The 21,967-nt window shown below is 36.9% G+C and overlaps 1 protein-coding gene across 1 annotated transcript in view; it reads right to left on the reverse strand.

The window, feature by feature from the left end:
* Positions 1 to 6,153: 6,153 nt before the first annotated feature.
* The window catches only part of mgat4c (mgat4 family member C), a 79,019-nt gene continuing 63,205 nt past the window's right edge, over positions 6,154 to 21,967 (reverse strand). Inside the window, exons 4-5 of the mRNA XM_028791534.2 lie at positions 13,108 to 13,255; positions 6,154 to 7,592 (exon numbers count right to left, since the gene is read on the reverse strand). Coding sequence (XP_028647367.2) covers positions 6,436 to 7,592; positions 13,108 to 13,255 — 1,305 coding nt within the window. The 3' untranslated portion in view covers positions 6,154 to 6,435. The remainder of the gene's footprint in view (positions 7,593 to 13,107; positions 13,256 to 21,967) is intronic.

Genomic DNA, 21,967 nt, shown 5'->3' on the forward strand with positions numbered 1-21,967 from the left:
TACTACATTTGAAAAACCGACCTATCACCGGCATTAACTTATCCAAGATGAGGCACCTGATCTCGGATGATTTAAGCCCTGTATGAAAAATACCCCCGAGGGCTGCTGGAGCTGTGAAATAGTAACACAAACAACAATATAGTTCTGCTATGCTTTAGAAATCCCAAGTGCAGCTTGTTTACTTACCTTCATAAATGTCTATGGACAAGGATAATCTATGTTTTTCAGTTAAGTTGTTTATGCTTTTAAGCAAAGGTATTTCATGGTTGAAGCCATTGTAGTGGCATGCAACAAGACTGTAGTTAGATACTATGAACAGGAAGTCAAAGACAAAATCTTATAGCACTTTATGCATATCCAAAATAACAGTGAAACATGCTATAACACACACACATATGCAAAATAATTTGGCTGCACGTTGGAGACAAAGCCTAATCCGATTCATGAATGGCACCGGGTGTAAAGCAGAAACAAACACTGGATGGACATGTTTTCATTATAAGATACAGACACCGCAGCTTCATAACATAACATCTTCAGAATTGCTTAATCATAATCAAAGTCCTGTTATGGCCAAAGCCTGTCCTAATCAGTCATCACAAGTTAACCAGTAAAACAGCCAGTTAAGTACATGTCTTTGGGATTTCGAGAAAGCACCATGTAAATGCAAGGAGGCCATGCAAACTCCACCTAGACATTTGAACCTCAAACTTTGGAACGGTGAGAAGCTGCACTATTACATATGCCATGTATATTTTAAATGGGCCAATTTAAAATAGCCAGTACTGCCAACTGTGTGTCATTTGTCTAATCAAATACAGGCGACAATGACAGAATTTAAAAGGTCCGCCAAACTAGAACAGGACTAGGGTCTAAGTGCTGTGAGGAAGCAAAGAAATGAAAAAAACAATAGCAGCCTTTTAGAGTGTGCAATTTTAGTCCAGTCCAACAGATAACTGTTTCAAAGGTTGGTGTGAGCAGAACACAGCCATTTATACTTAAATTTATAAAACAACAAGAAAACAAATTCCATCTTCCAAGCAAAAACTAGCTACACTTCAAATGTATTTTTAAATTAAAAATCAATTGGTCTATTGCTAATTTACTAAACAGCACACTATATTCACAGCAGCCAACTTTAAACCGCTGGATTTCATAGCAAAGGCTTCAATCCTCAAGCGAAAAAATACATGAAAAACTAATTAGCCAGAATAAGAAATAACACAATCCAAGAAAGTAGAAAGAAATATTGTAGTATGGGTGAAATATTCCATTAATGGTTTGGCAACAATAAACTTTTTCATGACAACACAGTTGTTTTGAATTTGAGTTCACATTTTTTCTAAAGGCAGACAATTTATAAGGCATTGGTTCTTAAACCACATGATCAATAGTTCAGTTCCTGCCTCAAGTTCATAGAAAAGACAGTGAACAGTTGTAACATAGCCTGCTCTTGTCAATCACCTTGGGTAAAGGCATTAAAATATGGAGATACTGAGTTTTTCATCAGACATTATTTAAGAAATATACCTATAGCCACAGAGATCAGGGTCATATTAAATAATTTGAAGATTATACAGGTTGAGCCAAAAAGAAGTACCACATTTCAAACATTTATTGTACAAAAACGCTACAAGATAAAATAAATTTCATTACGACACAAGAAAGGGTATACAGAATTGATTTTTTTTCACTGTATTTTAAAAATGATGCCCTCAAGGTGGTGGCCATCATTAGAGATACACTCTTCGAGATGATTTCTGAACACTTGCATGACTCATTCGGCCATTTCAAGGGGAATAGGGGCGATTTTGTGGAGATTAGCTTCCTTGAGGGCTTCAAGGTTTTGAGGTCAGTGTGTGTATACCTTCGACTTGAGATAGCCCCACAAGAAGAAATCTCACTGAGCGAGATCTGGTGAACGTGAAGGCCATCCGACATTGCCACGCACCAGACCAAGGCATGTTGCCAACTGAAAACTACAAGGGATCACCTATCAACCCACTCGGCTGCCTCTACCTCATGCAATGATCTTGAGAAATGTGGTACTTCATTTTGGCTTTCCCCGTATATAACACCTTACTCTAACGTTTTAAAAGATAATCACTCTAGTTGAAAAGTTTTATTCTGGCTCACCAGCAGAAGCTAGTGATGATATTGGAGCTCTGTGCTGCTGTAGTTATTGCTATTGCCTGGCAAACATTTGATCCTGGGTTTGAATCCATCCCCAGTGACTGTGTGGAGTTTAATATTGAGATTGACATGACATTCACTGTACAATTGATTTGACTTAATGAATGTATTGACCAGTTTCAAAAAGGTAAATTTTAGTTAGATATTATGTCACTTCTGATTTGATTTAAAAATGATTGATGACACAAAATTTACTTTTTAGAGTCACAGTGGTGGGAGCCAATGACTGGAAGCAGCTCTGGACATCTAGCTAACCCACTGTTGATCACACTAGCATGCATACACCCACCCTCAGTCACTCATACAGGTGCAGTTTAGAGTGGCCAATTAGATTGACACGTCTTTGGGAATTTTGAGGAAAACCTAGGTACCTGGAGGAAGATCCTTGCACACATGGAGAAAATGTACAAGCTACCCAAAAGGACAATAACTAGGCCAGCATTCAAACTCAGGACTCTGGAGAAGTGAAGCAGCTGTGCTACCTATGATATTAATTATTTGATAAGTTAATAAGTTATGTAATCACACAAACTAATAAACTAACCAATCTCTTACATTTAAAAAATATAAGAAACATACATTTAAAATGTTTTTAAGGTTTCTTATCAATGACATGCATATGTATGATCAACACACTTTTAAAAATGCGGATTGTTTTTTATGTTGTGCTATATCATCTCAAATATTTTTCCCCACTGATTACTAGATATATATTTTAAACAGAATGGTTATTTGATTACTGCATTGTGGGGGCCAAATTCTACCTTAGCAGAACCAAAACAAAAAAAAAATGTCTGCCAAACAGTAGACTGGGTTCCAGTTTTTTTAATTCATTTTGGCAAATCAATCTAACCTGCATGTCTTTGAGATGTGGGAAGACGCCCATTCAGTTCTAGAGAGAATAAGCAGATTTGATATAGACTGAGCCCCTTTCAAGGTGTTGAATGCTGGTGTGTATGGCATAAGTGCTAGCCACTGTATTGCTTTTAGAATTTTATGGAGCTACAGTAGGTGTATTTTCCCTCTATTTTCACCATTGTTTGGTGGTTTTACATCATTTGAAGCATGTGATTATTAACTGCACTTTTTCCAGTAGAAATATCATTTTGTAAAAATCTAGGCTATAGGCTGTTTAAAAAAAAGAGAGGAGAATAAAACAAATATTGTGTGAGGGCCCTACAGGCTAACACTGATTAGGAGCTTGCAGGTAATATTTTGTGAAGGGATCTTTGGTTTGCTTGTTTTGGTGTTTGTTTCTGTCTTGTCATACTAGGCATGTTGTTTACTCTTGACAGCTTTGGCTTGGTTGTGCCTTTTTGTTTCCTGAGAACATTTACCAGGTACCTGTCCAGTTCCTCTGATGTTGCTCAAGGATCTGAAAAACAGCAAAACTGTTCTTTAAAGCCATTCATAATGCTTAATGGTGTCTGTTCCATGGGTGAATTCAACAAGCATGTTATTCTCTCCATCCTATATATGGAAACCAGCAACTGTTACATACGGTCACTTTGTGCAGCTAAGTCCTAATCCTTTGAAGATTCAGTTCTTCTATACTGTTTTCTCGGTCTAGACCACCCATAAGTATAAAGTATTTTTTGTCTTCTCTGTCAAATTGCTTCTTCACCCAAGCTGTTGCTTGTAATTTATGCAGTCACCTCAACATATTTAATCTTTAAGTTCTTTTCTAACAGAACAGCATTGGACTACACACCATTAATCTGTATCTCTCTCTCTCTCTATCTATATATATATATATAGCTATCCACCATGAGGAGGGCCCTGTCTGGCTCCCTACTCCTGATTTCACTCTTCCCCCTGCCCTCGTCCTGGAGCCTGTGCCTCGGATTACAGCAAATATTTTTCTCCTCCAAGCGAACAATTCTTAGCGTGATGAAAGAAGTCTCAAAATCAACTGGAATGTTCAAGCAAATTATAGAAAAATACCTGATCTAAATCTGTTAAGTAGTTCTCTTGTGAAAAGCAGACAGACATACATACAGACAAACGGTTATATATACAGTATATATATAGCACAGAGATGTAGTAACACTCCTAATGTATAAAATAATACTTAAAAGTCATGAAACTGTCATTTGTTACAGTATTTTAATTAATTTAATTGGTTGCCAATTCTCCATTATATAGATTTTCGCAAAGAATTTTCAGGTGCACTGCTTGTTCAAGTATCACAAAGATCTCTGCACTACAGCTGCCTAAAGTAAATATAAACATATTGTGCTGTTTGGTACCTTGCAGTAATTTCTTCACATTATGTGATTTTTTGTGAGAAGTAATGAAAACACACATCTTTAGATATCTATTATCACCATGCTGATAAAGTTATATAACGTCAAAGCAACTTTAGTGCGCTTCTACTGTAAGTATACAGCTATTTAATTCTTAGGTGTATTGATTATAGAATTGGATTTACAGAGAAAGTGGCCATCCATTTTGTTTAGATTATCCATAACTATGGATTTAATTATTGTTACACAGAGTATTATGAAACTGACACAGAGTTTGTGCCAAACATATACTGTAGGTTGTAAATAATACATATTTTATACTGTTTAATATGGTGCTTTGCAAAAATCTTGTGAACTATTTTTTTATTTTTAAAATTTATATTTTTGCTCTTACTCATTGTTTCTCTAGATTCTATTATTGATTTAGGTGGATTTACAAAACATACACTTCTTTTGAATATATAATTATGGCTCACTAAGGCACATTTCCATTCACCTCATTTTCTTTCAACTTATTTTTCAAAATACATGAGTTTTAGGTAAGACCCCAGCCAATGATTATGTAGTTTTGTATGCAGTATTTTTCCATTCAAACATTTATTAAAAATAACAAAAAAAAAAAAAAAAACACTAGGTTAGGTTGTATTTGTGCTATGGTTCTGTGTTATCAAGACAAACACATTTTTGATCCCCTGTTAAGTCATTTATAAAGACCTTACATACTGCAAGGAAAAACTTAAAAATAAAGCCAGTGTTTCTTATGAGCATAGAATAATTTTGCAGAGGGGAGAAAGATTATAAAAAATAAAAGGAAAACATATTTCCAAATCTGCGTGTCATCAATGAAATCATAGTGTTATAAAAAATGCAATATTATGTTATTATCTAACCCCCTTATTCCTGTCCCAACTAGCATAGGGCTCAAGGCAAGAACACACTCCATACAAGGCTCCAGTCTATTGTAGGGCAAACATCCATGACCCCACACAACAAGACCAATTTAGTGTATTTCACCTAACCTTCGAGTCTTTTGACAGTGAGAGGAAACTGGAGCACCCATAGGATATCCACGCAGACACAGGGAGAACATGCAAACCACTGTGCCACCATGCCACCCCTATAAAAAATCTGCAGTATTATATTTTAAACTAATTATGCCTTATATTAAATATATGGTAATCTTGAAAACAGAAATGAGTACTTTGTTTCCATAAATTTCATTTTCCCAATCAGAGTTTCTTTTAGCCTTGCATTTGTTTAATTATTTTTTACACATATGTGTTTGTTTCCTTAATGTGATATGCATACACTGTAATTGAACTAGATGGTTTGCACAAACTTTTGAAATCTTTTTTTTTTTCAAAACATTTGATTTTGTTCAAATGCCTCTTAACACCATGCATGAACACACGTAACTAATGTGGTACATTATGTCTTCCAACCTTTTTTCCCCCCTTTAAATTATGATTGTTATAATAATTGATAGCTTTTACCAGTGTGTCAAAATATAGAGTGAGGTCACAATAATCTGTAACTGGCCCCTGACTCCAAAGATACAATGAGTGAACATTAAAATTGCTTGTATTTTGATGATCTCTTAATAAATTTAAACAATAATAGTGACAACAATCAGTAATAACAAATTAAACTGTAATATATAATGTATCAAATCATAGCACCATAAAAGTAGTAAGGTCAAACAGAAACAAATGGGTGCCACTGCCCCTGTTTTATTTATTTCTTTTTTTTGTTTCAACAGACATATTCTTTTCTCTCATGAAGTATTCTCCAAATGTACATCTTTTTACCTTGAGAATTAATAAATAATGCAGTCGACATTGGAAACCATTGATAAATGTGTTTTTCAGTAATTGTCGTATATTCAATATGAAGCACTAAACAATGTCTGAGACTATCCAGTGGGGAAAACAGAGATAGCTATAAACAGTTCATATATATTGCCTTTGTGAAATGGAGTAATTAAGTCACTGTTGTCCTATTGATTAGAAGACTGTGTAGTCCACAGACTTATACTCCTTATAATAAGCCACTCTTTTTGACTGGCTGTAACAACAATTCTCACACATTCAATAGGAAATGTAATTTTATGTTCAACATCATAAACTTCAAAGTTTCCATTTTTAAATTCCCCCAGTGTGATGTAGGTAGAACATTGCTTGCCTTTTTTGGTTCCAATTACTTTCTCTCCAACTTCTAAGGCTCCATGGTGCAAAATATCATTTTGACGATCATCTGTTCCTGTGGTAATTTTAATCTTGCTTATCCTTGTTGATTTATCAAACACAATTATAAAAAAGTCCCCAGTAGCAGGTGATTTTCCCCAGAAGTACTCATCCACACTGCTGTAGGCTTTGCTTGCATCATAGTTTTCAAATACATTAATATTTGTATATAAACTGGCAGGAGGATTATCAGGAATATCAAGCGAATCTTCTTCAAAGTCATCATCCTTCAGTTTGTTTTCAGCTCCCTTATATGAAGAATAGTATCCCATATGCTGAAATAGGGATGGTTTAAAGCGTACAACATCTTTTTGTGCAAGAAGACCTCGAAAGTGGATAAGCAACCAATCACAAGGCATCTCTTGGTAGAACATTAATAGGAAGTGAGCCAGTCGAGGGAGATCATTAGAGTGATAGAGCTTCCCAATGTATCCCAGCTTAGAAAACTCCAGTGTTACCCAGTAGGAGCCCTCCCTTGAGGTAATTACCTTTTTCATTGCAGTCAAAAAGTTTCTAGAGCAACGGACATCGTCCTCAAGCATCATATAGTAATCAGAGAGGTTGGTGCAGAAGTTCAACAGGAAAGCATAATCAACATTTTGTTTGGATCTAAATCTAACACGATCCTCTGGGTCATTGTAATTTCTTTTAAGACCATCTAGTACTGGATAATATTCTTCTGGAGCATGGATAACAAGAAGTCTGCCTGCTATAATATGGTGAGCAAATTTCCTTGTGATATCCTGAACTAAAGTTTCACACCAGTTTAAGTCAAAATCTGCCAGATGAACAACAACAACAATCTCCTGGAGTTCCTCATAGCTCGACTGGTCAAAAATAGATTTGATTGTTTCTAGTAGATAGTTCCCCCTTTTTCTTTTGACAGATGAGAGTCCTATTGTAAGAAACTCTGGAAAAAAATAAACAAATGATATGTTAAAGCAATCTTAAAAGAATTCGTCATTGTAGTATGCCTTTTGAGGCTTAGACTTTAAGAAACAGTTACTTAATTTCTACTCACTTTCACTTACTTATAAACAGTACAGTACATTAGTTTGATAACCTGAATATGTTGTGTAAAATATGCTTCATAAATGTATATAATTACAAAAAATACAAGATCATCATAATAGTCAAATAAGAATCTAATTCATTAAGTGTAATTTTTGTATAAAGGGGCAGTTGATTAAATTTTAATTAGATGATAATTCATTACTAAAATAATATTAAAGCCATCATATTTGGTATTTCTATCAAACATCTTCTGTAAACTAAAAAAAAACTGACCTTTTGAGTTGTTATTTGTAAGTATTTAATGCTGATGTCTTTTATTACATTTTACGTGTTGCTTATTATTAGCCTTTAGCATAATAATCACCAGGGACACACTGGTACTCGACTCTAAAAATATTTGCATTTAATTATACTTTTAAAGGAGGTAATACTAATCAGACAGTATACCACTGAGACTTCCTGACTAATTTCCTAATTCAATATATGCAGGGCTAGTAGACAGTTGCTGAAAGCAACATACTGTACCTTAACTTTCACAGTGTGCAGAGAATGCTAATTTAACATTTTGTCACAGGCAAAGTAAATTTTAATAGCAAAAAAAAATGCAGCAGGGAAACTTATAAAATGTGATAAATTTGCTAAAACATGTAACATATTTCAGTGGTCAGATATAATTATGGATAAGCAAATATAGTTGTTCTTATGTGAAAATAGTTGCATCCCTGCTTGGAGTTTTTCAATTTTTTAAATATGTTCCAGGGCAGAGTGGTGGCTATGAGGCTAGGGATCAGGTTGCTGGTTCAAATTCCATAAACGCCAGCAATGACTCTACTCCATTGGGCCCTTGATCCCTTAACCTCCAATTGCTTTGTCCTGGGTAGGACGTTAATCTGCATACAGCTCTGCAAGCAGGTCATCCAACTTACAGGGAAAACCTGGGGGTAGGTGGCAGGATTGGCACTTAGCCACAGTAAAAAAAACCTCACACTGTTATAGTATGGTGCTGAGGTGTCACCTGCTGCACTCAGGTCCCAATCCAGGTGGTTTGTCGTGTGGTAGATACGCTATCAGTGCATGCTTCCGACTCCTCCAGTAATATGACAGAAATGTGTCATTTTATAATTTACTATACAATAACATTTTTATACACCCCCTCTCATGCATTGGCTGTGCAATCCAATATTTATTTTAGTTAACTATTTTTGTATATACAATATATTCTGTTTACAAGTACAATTACAAATATCAAATGTGACATGCAATAAAACACACAAAATGTAATGCAATCGGGGAAAAATGTAATGCAATCAGGGAAACATTCAAATACTTATACTGTACCTGTAGACTTGGATTTACTTTCTTAATGCACTTAAATATTCATATTTAAATATATAAATGTAAATATGTATGAGAAGACCAGTAGGCAGACCTCTCCCAACATAATAGCAACTGGCTACCCAACTAAACTGTCAAGCTTATACAGTATATTACAATGAAATGGTTAGCAGTGGTAGCAAGTGCTTAAATCTAAAAGCGTAATAACCACGGCAGTTCCTGCATAGTGAGAAAACAAAGTAGAATATTACTTACAACTTAGCTTAAAGATGTTTGCATTCTGGTTACATTTTTCATCAAACTGTATTTTTCAGAACATGTTGAGTTGCAAGATTTCAATTTTTCAATTGGGTTTTTGAAATTTTCCACAAGAGTTCTACTACTCATTGTACATTACAACTTTGGCTCAGTCTCTAAAATGCCGAAACCCATAGTTTTGTAAAAGTATTTTAACATTATCACAGTATTTACATAAAAAAATACTAGCCAGATTCCAGGTGATGTTAGAGAGTTTTGTTAATGTATTCGCAGTTTACTTTCATTTTGATTTTCATGTACTGTATAGCGAAAACCAATTCACAGAGGATTGCCAGTGCAAATATTTTGTTATTCACTTAGGTTGTTCACAGTTTTCAAGGTTATAGGCTCACATACGGTAATTAAATCTTGAAGCTATTTCAAAATGTATACCACAGAAATTCTGTATAAACTAGCTACACTTACCTGTCAAAGACAGGTAATGAAATAAATTTAAAAACAGCGTTCCTCATATGCCTTTCCTCAGTATATTTGTTTATCTCAGCCTCTTTTGCAGGCTGCTTCCTATCCCATAAAGACTACTTCATTTCAGATTCTCTCATTTCAAGGCCCCTTGTTGATTATCAAAAATGGTAGACAGGCCCCCTTTACCCACTTTGGAAGCATCATTTGTATTCTTGTGAACACTTTCCATCTTTGAAGGTGACTTGTGTTGTGCCTTGTTAGTATTGGTAAGATATTCCCTTTTTTGAAATGCTTCATTTTGACATCTTTTTTTGGAAAAGTAAAAAAAATTGTCTCAGCCAGGAATTGAACTTTGCACCACTAAAAAATTGTGTCATCATCCCTACCACTGAGCAATCAAAGTCAAACTGACCAATTAGTATTGCTCAGAAAGACTGGACACATAAACACACACGCACACATGCACACACACACACAAGAGAGAGTACTGTTTTATTATATTGTAGATTGTTATTCATTCATTTTCCAAATGAAATTCAGTGAGTTTTAGACAATTTAGAGCCATCAATTAACCTAAGTCAAGTCAAGTTGGGGAGCTTGCACTGGTATAGTGCGTTACCGCACCCACCACACGATGAATCAGCTTGGGATCCTGGTTGCCAACCCCCCAGGCAGACATGCGGTTCAGTCCCACCCTCCGGTAATGACCCTTTATCTGCCACAGCTAGGTGTTACATGGGCAACCCGTTGGCCTGGTCCAGCCACTCGGGTCCCTAACAATGAGTTTCCCATGAGCTGGATCACCCACATGGCCGTAGTGCCGTAACTGATGCTCCCTCACAATACAGGTAATGTGCCTCATTTGGGAGTCCATGAGCAACCGTTCATTTGACACAAAGTCAAACCATTGGTACCCAAGGATTTTCCGGAGAGACACAGTACCAAAGGAGTCCAGTCTTCGTCTCAGGTCACTGGATAGCGTCCATGTCTCACAACCATATAGCAAAACAGGAAACACCAGAACTCTAAAGACTTGGATCTTCTTCCTTTTGCATAGATATCTGGAGTGCCACAGACCCATTTCCAGTGACCTCATGACCCACCCATGCTCTCCTAATCCGTCAACTGATTTCACAGGAAGAGTCACCAGAGATGTGAATGTCACTGCCAAGGTAAGTAAACCTCTCAACAAGGTCGACACTCTCTCTCCACAAACAGACACACTGCTGATGGCTGTGCCCAAGAGGTCAATAAAGGCCTGGATCTTGGTTTTTATCAAGGACACTCGCCCAGTCTCTCGAGTGCCCCGAAGATACTGCATATTTTTGGAAGGTAGTGTGTAAAGTCTAAAGAGATGATATACATAAAATGAACACACTGGAGTATGCAGATGTAAGGCGTAGTACCAACTATTGTGTCACTGCACCCACTGGCCTATGGAATGCCCCTGCAATCCACATGAGTCAGGGAAGCCTTGTCAGATCAACACAAAGCCAGCAACAAAAACATATATTAATTTTTACAAGCAAAATAAATATTTTAGGCTAAACAAAGCTGTAAGAAACTGGTATGCCACTTCACATGGTGTTATAAGTTACTCGGTGCACATTCTTGAGTTTGTGAGAAATAATGTAACAAAGTGAAGAGAGCTTATTATATGCTGATCTGAAAAATGGAGGCCTGCACGTACTAGACTGGGGCAAGGCAGGGCTAGACGTATGAGTGGCAATGGACCTCATCCTTTAAATCAGGAGTGCTGAAGAGATGACTTGTCAGCATTAAGCAATGCAGGAGTCGATGAGATATTGGCGTGCACATTAAAAGAAGTTTGCATTCAGACTTCAGCTGAAAATGAAATGATCCACACAAATTTGCAGCTGATTTTGCAAGACAGTATTATAGTCAGTTTATATCCATCATGAAAAGCAGCTTTTCAGCATACTTTTGCCATGTTTTTGCACTGCAGACTGCATATTCATGTATAATTGAATTCTGTATGCGTAAGATATGCATATCATAACTGATAACATTCTCTACTGCATATCAATTTTATTATATTACCAGAGTAACATTTCAGTGTTCACCCAAAGGAATTTGCCCGATTACCACTTGATATATTTTACACACTCAATACCAGCTATTAATAAAAATGTGTAGAAGAAAAATAGCAATTTGTACTATTTGAACAAAAATAGATACATTAAAACATTCAAATCTCAAGATGTTTCAACATTACTATGTTAATGCTGCAGCAGTTGTCCACAGAATTGCAACAAATTGGCCAGGCACAATGTGGTCTCCATAACAAGTTTATTTTAATAGTTTGTGACTCCAGAGGACAGGCAAGTGGCTTCAAAACTTTTTTTTTCATGGTGGAAGCCCTATAGTAGAGGCCCACAACTTTTATTACTATGCCAGCAAATACACTACCCAAGAGTAAATGTTGAGCTCCTAAAATAACGTATTACTACTTGTTGTTCAAATTGTGCTTAAATTTGAGATCATATTGTTGCATCGAATCTATGGGAAACATCCAGTATCTTAAGTTCATTAAATTTATTTCTTTCACAGTCCACAAATATACAAAAGACTTTGGGTTATTGGTTTAGGACATGCTAATAATAAATAATATGCCCATCTCCAGACAGAGGAGCAGTTTCAGCGACAGACTGCTGTCACTGTCCTGCTCCACTGACAGACTGAGAAGATCATTCCTCCCCCAAACTATGCGACTCTTCAATTCCACCAGAGGGGGTAAATGTTGAACATTATTCAAGTTATTGTCTGTTTTTTACCTGCATTTTTTATTACTCTTTAATATTTTTTGCTGCTGGAGTATGTGAATTTCCCCCTGGGATTAATAAAGTATCTATCTATCTATCTATCTATCTATCTATCTATCTATCTATCTATCTATCTATCTATCTATCTATCTATCTATCTATCTATCTATCTATCTATCTATCTATCTATCTATCTATCTATCTATCTATCTATCTATCTAATAATTGTACTAGGTGCATAATTGAAATAAGATGATTTTTTTCTTTTGAACAAATGATGTAAAGGCCAGAGCTTAACTTGAAATAAAAAAATTACTATGCATGTGTGTTTAAACAGGAACACATTATAGGAATATTTTAAGTACTCTCTTAAATATACTGTGCATTTTTTAGTTCTATGAAGTTTGATGCATTTTATGGTGCACTAATTCCATATTGTACCCTTTAATGTATTTTTTCTTTGAGTTAGACTTTAGACTTCACTTTGCTCAAGTAAACCTATTGGCCTACACAGTAAGCCCTCTCAAGGCACTTAAAATTATTAAGAAAATGGAGAGAATTAATGCTTACTCTTTCTTGGTAAAGGTGACCCAGCAAGGTAACGATAGGTAACATTTATTGTTCCTGAGAAGTTTGATAAATCTTTAAATGTGTGAACATATCTTTCTGAATTCAGTTGATGGGTCGATGTTTCACGCATCATTCTTTTATCTTCTTCCTTTAAACACAGGGAAAAAAGATATTAAAATTTAAAGTCAAATTTTAGCAGTTACCTTTTTTATACATTTCATAAAGAAACTATCAAGTTGTGATATGTACAATTTTCTGTTTATGATAACAAAATATTTACCTATTAAACCTAAAATTATTCAAAATGATTATCATCTTATGCAATGCATTTTAAGATATCTATGAGAACCAGAAATAAGCAGAAATCAGTTCCATAATTGTGATTCACTAATTTCCAGTATAATTATCAATTGCATAATAAGTCTAAATTCTGTTATAATGTCTTTCCCGACACCAAGGTTGTTTGGATTGCCTCTTTAAAAGCTTCTTTTTCAGTCATTCTTTCTTAAGCATAGCTGAGCTAACCATGCAGCAACCACGCGAAAGAAGTGTCAATGTTATAACAGAGTAATGGAGTATTTTACTAAAAAAAGTGAATTGGATGTTTAATTTAAACCACTTGTTTTCTTAAATAACTTTATCTTTAGCAGAATCTGGCATGGTTTGTATGTGAAACCAAAACACTTAGATTCAGTACATCTGTAATGTAAACAATACAAAATATATTCCTCTTTCCCTTCTGTCATTCCAAGTGTCATACCACTTCAGACATTTCCAGTTTGATTTTTTTTTTATCATAATGATAAGCATGTGATGTGTGTATAATTTACACCATTCATTCCTAAAAAAAAAAAATCACTGAACTCATGCTGATGAATATAATTTGTTTACTTGCTGCTGATTGCCATGTTCTGGGTGATCAATGTCTGTTTGTACTGGCTGCTTTTAATTCTTGATAGCAGTTTGACAGTAGAGCTCTAAATAGTACATGATTGCTATACTTCTTCTTTTGGCAGCAACATGGTTTACTGTACTGCACTTTTACTTTTTGGGAGAGTTGATCTATTTCACATGAAATTAAAGTTATAATTTAGATATGCTATGAAACAATTGCATGGTCCCTTATGAACTCAGAGTAGAGTAAGGTGATCATGAAAATAGGTGGATAAATGGATATCATATACATGACCATGATTTGCAACCAGGTTTTATTATTGCAATTTTGTCATATTAATCAGTAACTAGCCAACGCCCGAGGTAGCATATGGCGGTGTAAGAATAGGAACAGAAAACGTTGAGAAAGGAATTCAGAAATCAAGAAGAAATAAATACTTCTTGAAAGACACAGTTGTGAATAGGTGTTTTGGTGGAGACGAGAGATAATCAGCGCTTGCTTGCAGTGCATCTGATAGTCCTTTGTATTGTTTCACGCACAGATTTTGTTGATGTAATGTGAGATAGTTGAGACGCACGCCCTCTGTTTTAACATATGCAGCTACGACGTACTGTTGGAATAGTTAGCCGCTGGAGTACAAAATACTAAATGTATACCTCATTGCTAATCTGTACGTAAAATTGGCATTGAGTAAGCCTTAACGCGTGCCGGTTCTTTTATCAGGAACATGTTGTAAATCTTTGTGCCAGCCAATGTCTTCATAAGGGAATAAAAGTGGGTAAACCATAGGATCGCAATTCATATTGAGCGTGGAAATCTCTTTACAGCAGTTGCCTATGTGATAGATGCAAATGTCCCTTTCGGCAGGCAGTTCGCCATCTTCTCTGACGAAAATCGCTGCAACATCAGTGTTACATGTCGGGGCATTGTATCGTCGTAAATCCTGCCTAGGGTTTTAATTGAAAACTATTCATACAGATGCTGTTGGACTGGACTGAGCGATTTCATGCATGTGTTTGCATGATTTCGCGAAGGGGTTGATGGTTCTGAGCATGGAATCTAGCTGGAGAAGATAAATTTTAGCTGCATGCAGAGTTTGCTTTATTTTGTAAGCATACTTCAGTAGCTTGCGCTGTGTCAAAAACATACAACTGTCCATATCCTGGAGAAGTAGAAGTGTTAGCGTATAGTGGAGAGATGTGCTGATAAATTTCCCCGTGTATTTTAAAACAGTATGGTCCGTGGCCAGGAGGTTGAGTTATCTGTGCACCCATGGAAGCAAACGCTAGAGAAGAGTTGTATTCTCGAATGTGTTCACGATAATTTTTAGCTTCTGATGTTTGCTGTGTAAGAAGTTGTTGTAAAGACACAGGTGACTCCCGCAAAGGTGGTAAAGCTACTTTACCGTTGTGGCAGCACCTCGAGTACTTGTTGGATGTATTACGCTCAGCAGGCCAGTATAGTGCATGACAGTGTTTGCACTGCTGGTCTGGAGTCCCAATGTTGTACTCTTGGACAGGAAGACAGGAATTAGGTGAAGAAGTACCTGTGGTAACAAGAAGAGGATTGTGTGTGTGTCTGCTGAGACTGCGTTGAGTTGGAAATGTTGCTTTGCAGATGTCACATTGCAAGAGTTGTGAATGAGTTTTTGTTGTGTTTAATCAGACAATCCTGTGTAGTGAAATTCTTATTGCATTTCTGGCACTCATATAGTTTTGGGAAGAATGCCTTTTCTTGTGTTTAGCAAGTGAGGTTCACGTTTGAAAAGTTTTGTTGCAGGAGGAATAGGAATTGAGAAAAGCGGCGTGGGGTGTATGGGAGGCCTCAGGCAGCATGGAGAAGGGTTTGGAAGAGGACGAATAGCAATCGAGAAATGCCGTGTCGGCTGCGTGTGGGTGGGACCGCTTTTGAACAGGAAGCAGGACGAACCAGAAGAGAAATATATATGAGATGAAGGTAACCTTAAAAATAATGTGAAATGTGTTTTACATAAAAATAGATTTCAGGTTAGCATTATAAAGTAATCTCAAGTGATGATTTGTTACAATACCGCTGTCTAAATGCTTTTGTTAATAACCTTTTTCTATTGTATTCTAGCTTAAACTACTTTCGCAACATACCATCAGGTTTTTGTTTGTTTTCTGTGTTTATTTTATTGAAAACCTGATATGAATCACCTCAAAACTTAGATGCCCATAGAACTGAAAAAAAAGAATTTAGCCAGAAGATGAAACATTTTTTTCAGCAGGCGTCAAGGACATGGTCAAAAGAAGCAGCCGGAGGTCAACATACTTGAAGGAAAAAGATGCAAATTTCAAAACTAAAAAGTGATTCAAAACTCAGTATTCAGAAATGCTTAATACTAAACTAGAAATTCAAAAGCCGTGATGAAAAAGTATTTAGAGAGAATTTTTATATTATAACAAAAATAGGATGTACACTCCATTGTGCCATCATCTTAAGTATTCTCCAGCTGATGACTTCATGTGACTTGATTCATTTGGTAGCAACGTATGTAGTAACTGTAAATCAGATGACAAAGAAAAAAAGAGATGGGTCTGCCTGCAGACATCCACTGTCAGGCCACATCTATGTGCGGTCAGATTTCCACGAACAATGAAACACCATTTCTAGCCTCTCGGTGTTCATTGGCCTCTCAGTGGATGTCTGCAGCTAGACTCTCCTGGAAGGAAACCATACAAAGTGAAGGCTTCCATGAAAAGAACAAACCTCCCAAAATGGGGGTAAGAGGACATTAAAACATAATATTAAAATTGAATGACAATATGAAGAATAAATAACACACATGCTAAAATTAGAAAAATAAACTGTAAACAACAAAAAACATAATAAAATCCGAGTGTACCTGAACATACTTCTCATAACACAATCTGTTTATGAAATATGCTCTTGGCATTTGTTTATGTAGATATTTGCCTATTTGCTTCACATTTACAAATTTACACACTGAAAAGCTTCCTGTTTATGTTTTTCTCACAGGTTGATAAAGTTGTAGAAGCTGGATGTTTGCTTGGTTACAATATAATGTCACGTGTGTGAGAGTGTCATACAGTGCACTGGTGTCATATTCATGGCTGTTTCTTTCTTTGCATCTGAAGCTGCAAAAATAGGATTTGGATCCCTGGAAACCTAAAAGACAGATATATTGTTGAAACTCATTCAAAGGCCTGTGACAGGTTAATGCCTAATTTGTTTTGTTTTTAGTATTGTTAACAAAAAGTTTGCACTTTTTGCTGTCTGAATTGGCTAATGTGAATCGCTGTACAAACAGTTTCAATGTCTGCCTGACACAACTTGCAATGAACAGTTTACTTTATAGCTTAAAAATCACTGCTTCCAAAAGTACCAACTCTGGTGATTGTTTTCCAGTTACATTACCATAGTTTTGTGCCACTGCTGTGGTTAATCAAGCACTCAATGAATAATTAAAATGTGTACGTTAGTGCTTCCATTCAGACTTTTTTGAATGGGAGAAGGGGAATTTCTCTTCCAGAGTTTTATTCTGAATATTCAGCCCCCAAAGCCATTCCAAAGACTTGTGTGTTATCTGGCAATTCTAAATGGGCCCCATATGAATGTGGGTGTAAGTGATACGTGTACATGAGTAGGTGACACAATGACTGCCAACTGAATGTAGCCAAGATAGGCTGCAAAACTTGCATTTCTGAAGTAGGTTTGAGAATGTTATGTAGCAACTGAGTAGTTCACGAGTGTCTGTCTTCCAGTGATAACTTTATCAACCACAATCGGCTTTAGTTTTAAAACTAGGGGGCTCCGCCTCCTGCTCGCTTCGCTCGCCAACCCCTGGTGTTGGGAATGACAAAGAGCGTGATGTATGAATGAGATATAGAATAGTGTGACGGTGTAGATGATGCAAATAGAAATCAAACAATAAAGTGTGTGGCACAGTGTAAAGGTTTATTTGAAAATGTCTTTGTACACGCCGTTTAAGTGTAAAAGGTAATTCCAGCTCAGAACTTGTAAGGTCATTTAAGATGGTTATTGTTGTGATCAGAGTCAAGTTTGTCAGAGCTTAGAAAGAGTTGTGTCTCTCCAGGAAGTAATGGAATGACTTGGGTATTTATGTTTTCCACATTAATATTTTTTGGACATAATATAGTGCGTTGTGTTAAAAGGGGCATTTGGTCTAATGAGATTGCTGTTCCAAATGTCTCTGTAACTAAGTCGTCGCAGATAAAGGCTTGAGGAATTGTAATAATATGTGGCTGAAGTCCATCTGTATTGGTGAGTGTACCATCTCTCAGTTGTAATAAGCAATTGTTATGATCTGGTTCTGGACATCGTATCTTTTTTACTAACTGTATCTTTTGAAAGCAATGCCAATTGTCTGCGTATTTTAAGGTGCACTGAACAATAGCTGAGTGCATGGCATCTGGAAGAATAGCTAATCACTGTCTAAAATCTCCTCCTCATAAAAGTACCTTTCCTCCAAATCGAATATTATTATTCATAAACGTTTGTAGAAGTTTATGAATGGTGTTGAGTAAGTGACTTCATGTCATTGAACATTCATCAATAAACAACATTTTTTCAAGACGGATGTCACGTGCAGTGCCACCGTTAATGTTCATAGTGGATACCGATTTGTAGGATCTAATGCAGTTGATAAAGATTTAACTTTCAGGTACATCGTCAGTTATAAGCTTCTGTAGATATTCAGTATATGAATGTAAAGAAGGCAGTCTAATTTGACCCTTTTGACAACAACGTGTAAATGTATTACTTGTATTGCCAGCTGTTTCTTCAGGGAAGTGAACTGAATGACAATGATTGCAAATGACATTCATTAATCCGAATGAATTTTCCTGGTGTATATTTTCCTTGTGCCGTTTGAGAGGCGCGTTGTTGCATGCGTAGTATTTGGGACGTGTTGTTTTGGAGCTGTAATCGATTTGCCTGTGCTGTGTGAGAAGCCCGTTGTAGCCTTCCTTGCCGTTACCGTATGTCTGAGACGGGAGGTGTTTCGTTTTGAATCCGTGCCTGTTGCGATGCAGCACTTTGATTGATAGATTGCGTAATGTGGATCTAGGATGTAGATTTGTGCATATTTGCGTTGTTGATTTGTTTCAGGGTGCACTGTTCCAATGCGATGCAGTATTTGTGCACATATGCGAAAGCAGTATGGTCCATTACCTTTTGGTGGCCTGATATTTACTCCGGTATATGCAAAAGCAAATGAACTATTGTAGGATCTAATGCAGTTCATAAAGTTTTTACTTTTAGGTACATCGTTAGTTAGAAGCTTTAGTTGAGCTTTGCGTTTTTGGAGTCGAGACATTTTTTCTTTTAGAAATATGGATAAGTAATAAGGAGTATTGCACTCACTGTTAATATGGAGCCTTTTCTGCGGTTGAATGGTTAATAGTGCCTTATTGTAATGAGATCCACCTATGCTGCATAGCCGTCTATTTTGTTGTTTCTTTCGTGTTCGTGTGTTTGTTCCTGTTATCATTTCCTTTTCGTTTTGTACCCGTGACCGTGTATTCATGACTTGTTTCTTTCTCAGCATGCGAAATATGGATAAGTAATAAGGACGATCGCAGTCACTGTTAATATGTTTCCTTTTCTGCAGTTGAACGGTTAATAGTGCTTTATTGTAAGGAGATCCACCAATGCTGACACCTATGCTGTCTAGTGTGAAGGTGATGACGTTCACTTTAGAATATGTGGCTTTGGGTGTGACTTCTTATGGATGTGTGTGTGTGTGGGGGGGGGTGTGAGGATTGTTGTTGCGCGAGCGTCTTCTTTCTTTTTGTGTTCCTGTGTCTTGTTTGAATCCCCCTCTTTGTGTGTGTCCCGTCCGTTGCTTGTAGGGCCTGTGGGGTGGTTTTGTGTTCTTTTTTTTGTGTTCCATGGGCTTGTTGAATCCCCCTCTTGGTGTGTGTCCCGTCCGGTGCCTGTAGAGGGGGGGGGGGGAGAGGTTGGGGTGCCTTGCTGTTGTGCGCGAGCCTCTTTTTTTTTTTTTTTTTTTTTGGGTCTAGTTTCGTGTGCAATGTGTTTCGTGCTTTGCTTGCGTTTGAATACTTTTTTATGTGCCTTTTCCTTTTTTCGTTGCTCTTTGCGCCTCATTTCTCCATTTTTCCTGTGCTCACTCCTTTTTTCTGTGGTCTTGTCCGCCTCTCGCGGCCCCTCATCCGCCTCTCTCGCCCTCTTTTGTCCGCCTTTCTCGGCTCCTCAGCCGACTCTCGCGGACTCTTTTTGCGCCTGCGCAGTACGTCTTTTTGCAGCTACGGCCCATTGCCGGATGTGCCTGCGTCCATCATCCGGTTTAGCATTCTCGGTTAGTAATATGGATAGACATAGTGTAGACTTATGATAGTGTGGCATGTCTAAGCTACTGCTGAGTAACATATTCAACTTATTGTTGGAGGAAGTAATTCCAAGTTACCTGTTTGATTTCTGTTGTACTACACTTGCACACAGAAGCACCATAGATCTCACCTTAGTAGACGATGGCCTTTTTGACAGCCTTTCACCTGATATGGCTTTTCTGATGTATTCAGATGTTTGAACTACTTTTTCCTACGATTTAATGATTCTATTCAATGCTTTCTTGGATACATAATGTATATGAGTTTTCTTCCATAGATTGAAGATACACTGTAATAAGGTAACCATGGACTAAATTATGTGAGTTGCATTGGTTTCTTTACATTTGTTTTCAAAGTACCTTCTCTGAAATTATTTTTTAAATTTCTTTATAGTAATATTCAGCTTTTAAGAGAATAGTGTAAAAAAGTGCTGTATTTATTCAATAGGTGTGATGTAAATTGAAGGCAAACTGATCTAAAAACATGATATTTGTAGGGTATTACATACAGTTAGGTCCATAAATATTTGGACAGGGACAACTTTTTTCTAATTTTGGTTCTGTACATTACCACAATGAATTTTAAATGAAACAACTCTGATGCAGTTGAAGTGCAGACTTTCAGCTTTAATTCAGTGGGGTGAACAAAACGATTGCATAAAAATGTGAGGCAACTAAAGCATTTTTTTAACACAATCCCTTCATTTCAGGGGTTCAAAAGTAATTGGACAAATTAAATAACTGGAAATAAAATGTTCATTTCTAATACTTGGTTGAAAACCCTTTGCTGGCAATGACAGCCTGAAGTTGAACTCATGGACACCACCAGATGCTGGGTTTCCTCCTTTTTAATGCTCTGCCAGGCCTTTACTGCAGCGGCTTTCAGTTGCTGTTTGTTTGTGGACCTTTCTGTCTGAAGTTTAGTCTTCAGCAAGTGAAATGCATGCTCAATTGGGTTAAGATCAGGTGACTGACTTGGCCATTCAAGAATTTTCCACTTCTTTGCTTTAATAAACTCCTGGGTTGCTTTGGCTGTATGTTTTGAGTCATTGTCCATCTGTATCATGAAACGCCGCCCAATCAATTTGACTGCATTTAGCTGGATTTGAGCAAACAGTATGTCTGTGAACACCTCAGAATTAATTCGGCCGTCTTTTGTTCTGTGTCACATCATCAATAAACACTAGTGTCCCAGTGCCACTGGCAGCCATGCACACCCAAGCCATCACACTGCCTCCACCGTGTTTTACAGATGATGTGGTATGCTTTGGATAATGAGCTGTTCCACACCTTCTCCATATTTTTTTCTTGCCATAATTCTGGTAGAGGTTGATCTTGGTTTCATCTGTCCAAAGAATGTTTTTCCAGAACTGTGCTGGCTTTTTTAGATGTTCTTTAGCAAAGTCCAATCTAGCCTTTCTATTCTTGAGGCTTATGAGTGGCTTGCACCTTGCAGTGCACCCTCTGTATTTACTTTCATGCAGTTTTCTCTTTATGGTAGACTTGGATATCGATATGCCTACCCCCTGGAGAGTGTTGTTCACTTGGTTGGCTGTTGTGAAGGGGTTTCTCTTCACCATGGAAATGATTCTGCGATCATCCACCACTGTTGT

Source organism: Erpetoichthys calabaricus, chromosome 1 (assembly GCF_900747795.2).
Source record: "Erpetoichthys calabaricus chromosome 1, fErpCal1.3, whole genome shotgun sequence".
NCBI lineage: Eukaryota > Metazoa > Chordata > Cladistia > Polypteriformes > Polypteridae > Erpetoichthys > Erpetoichthys calabaricus.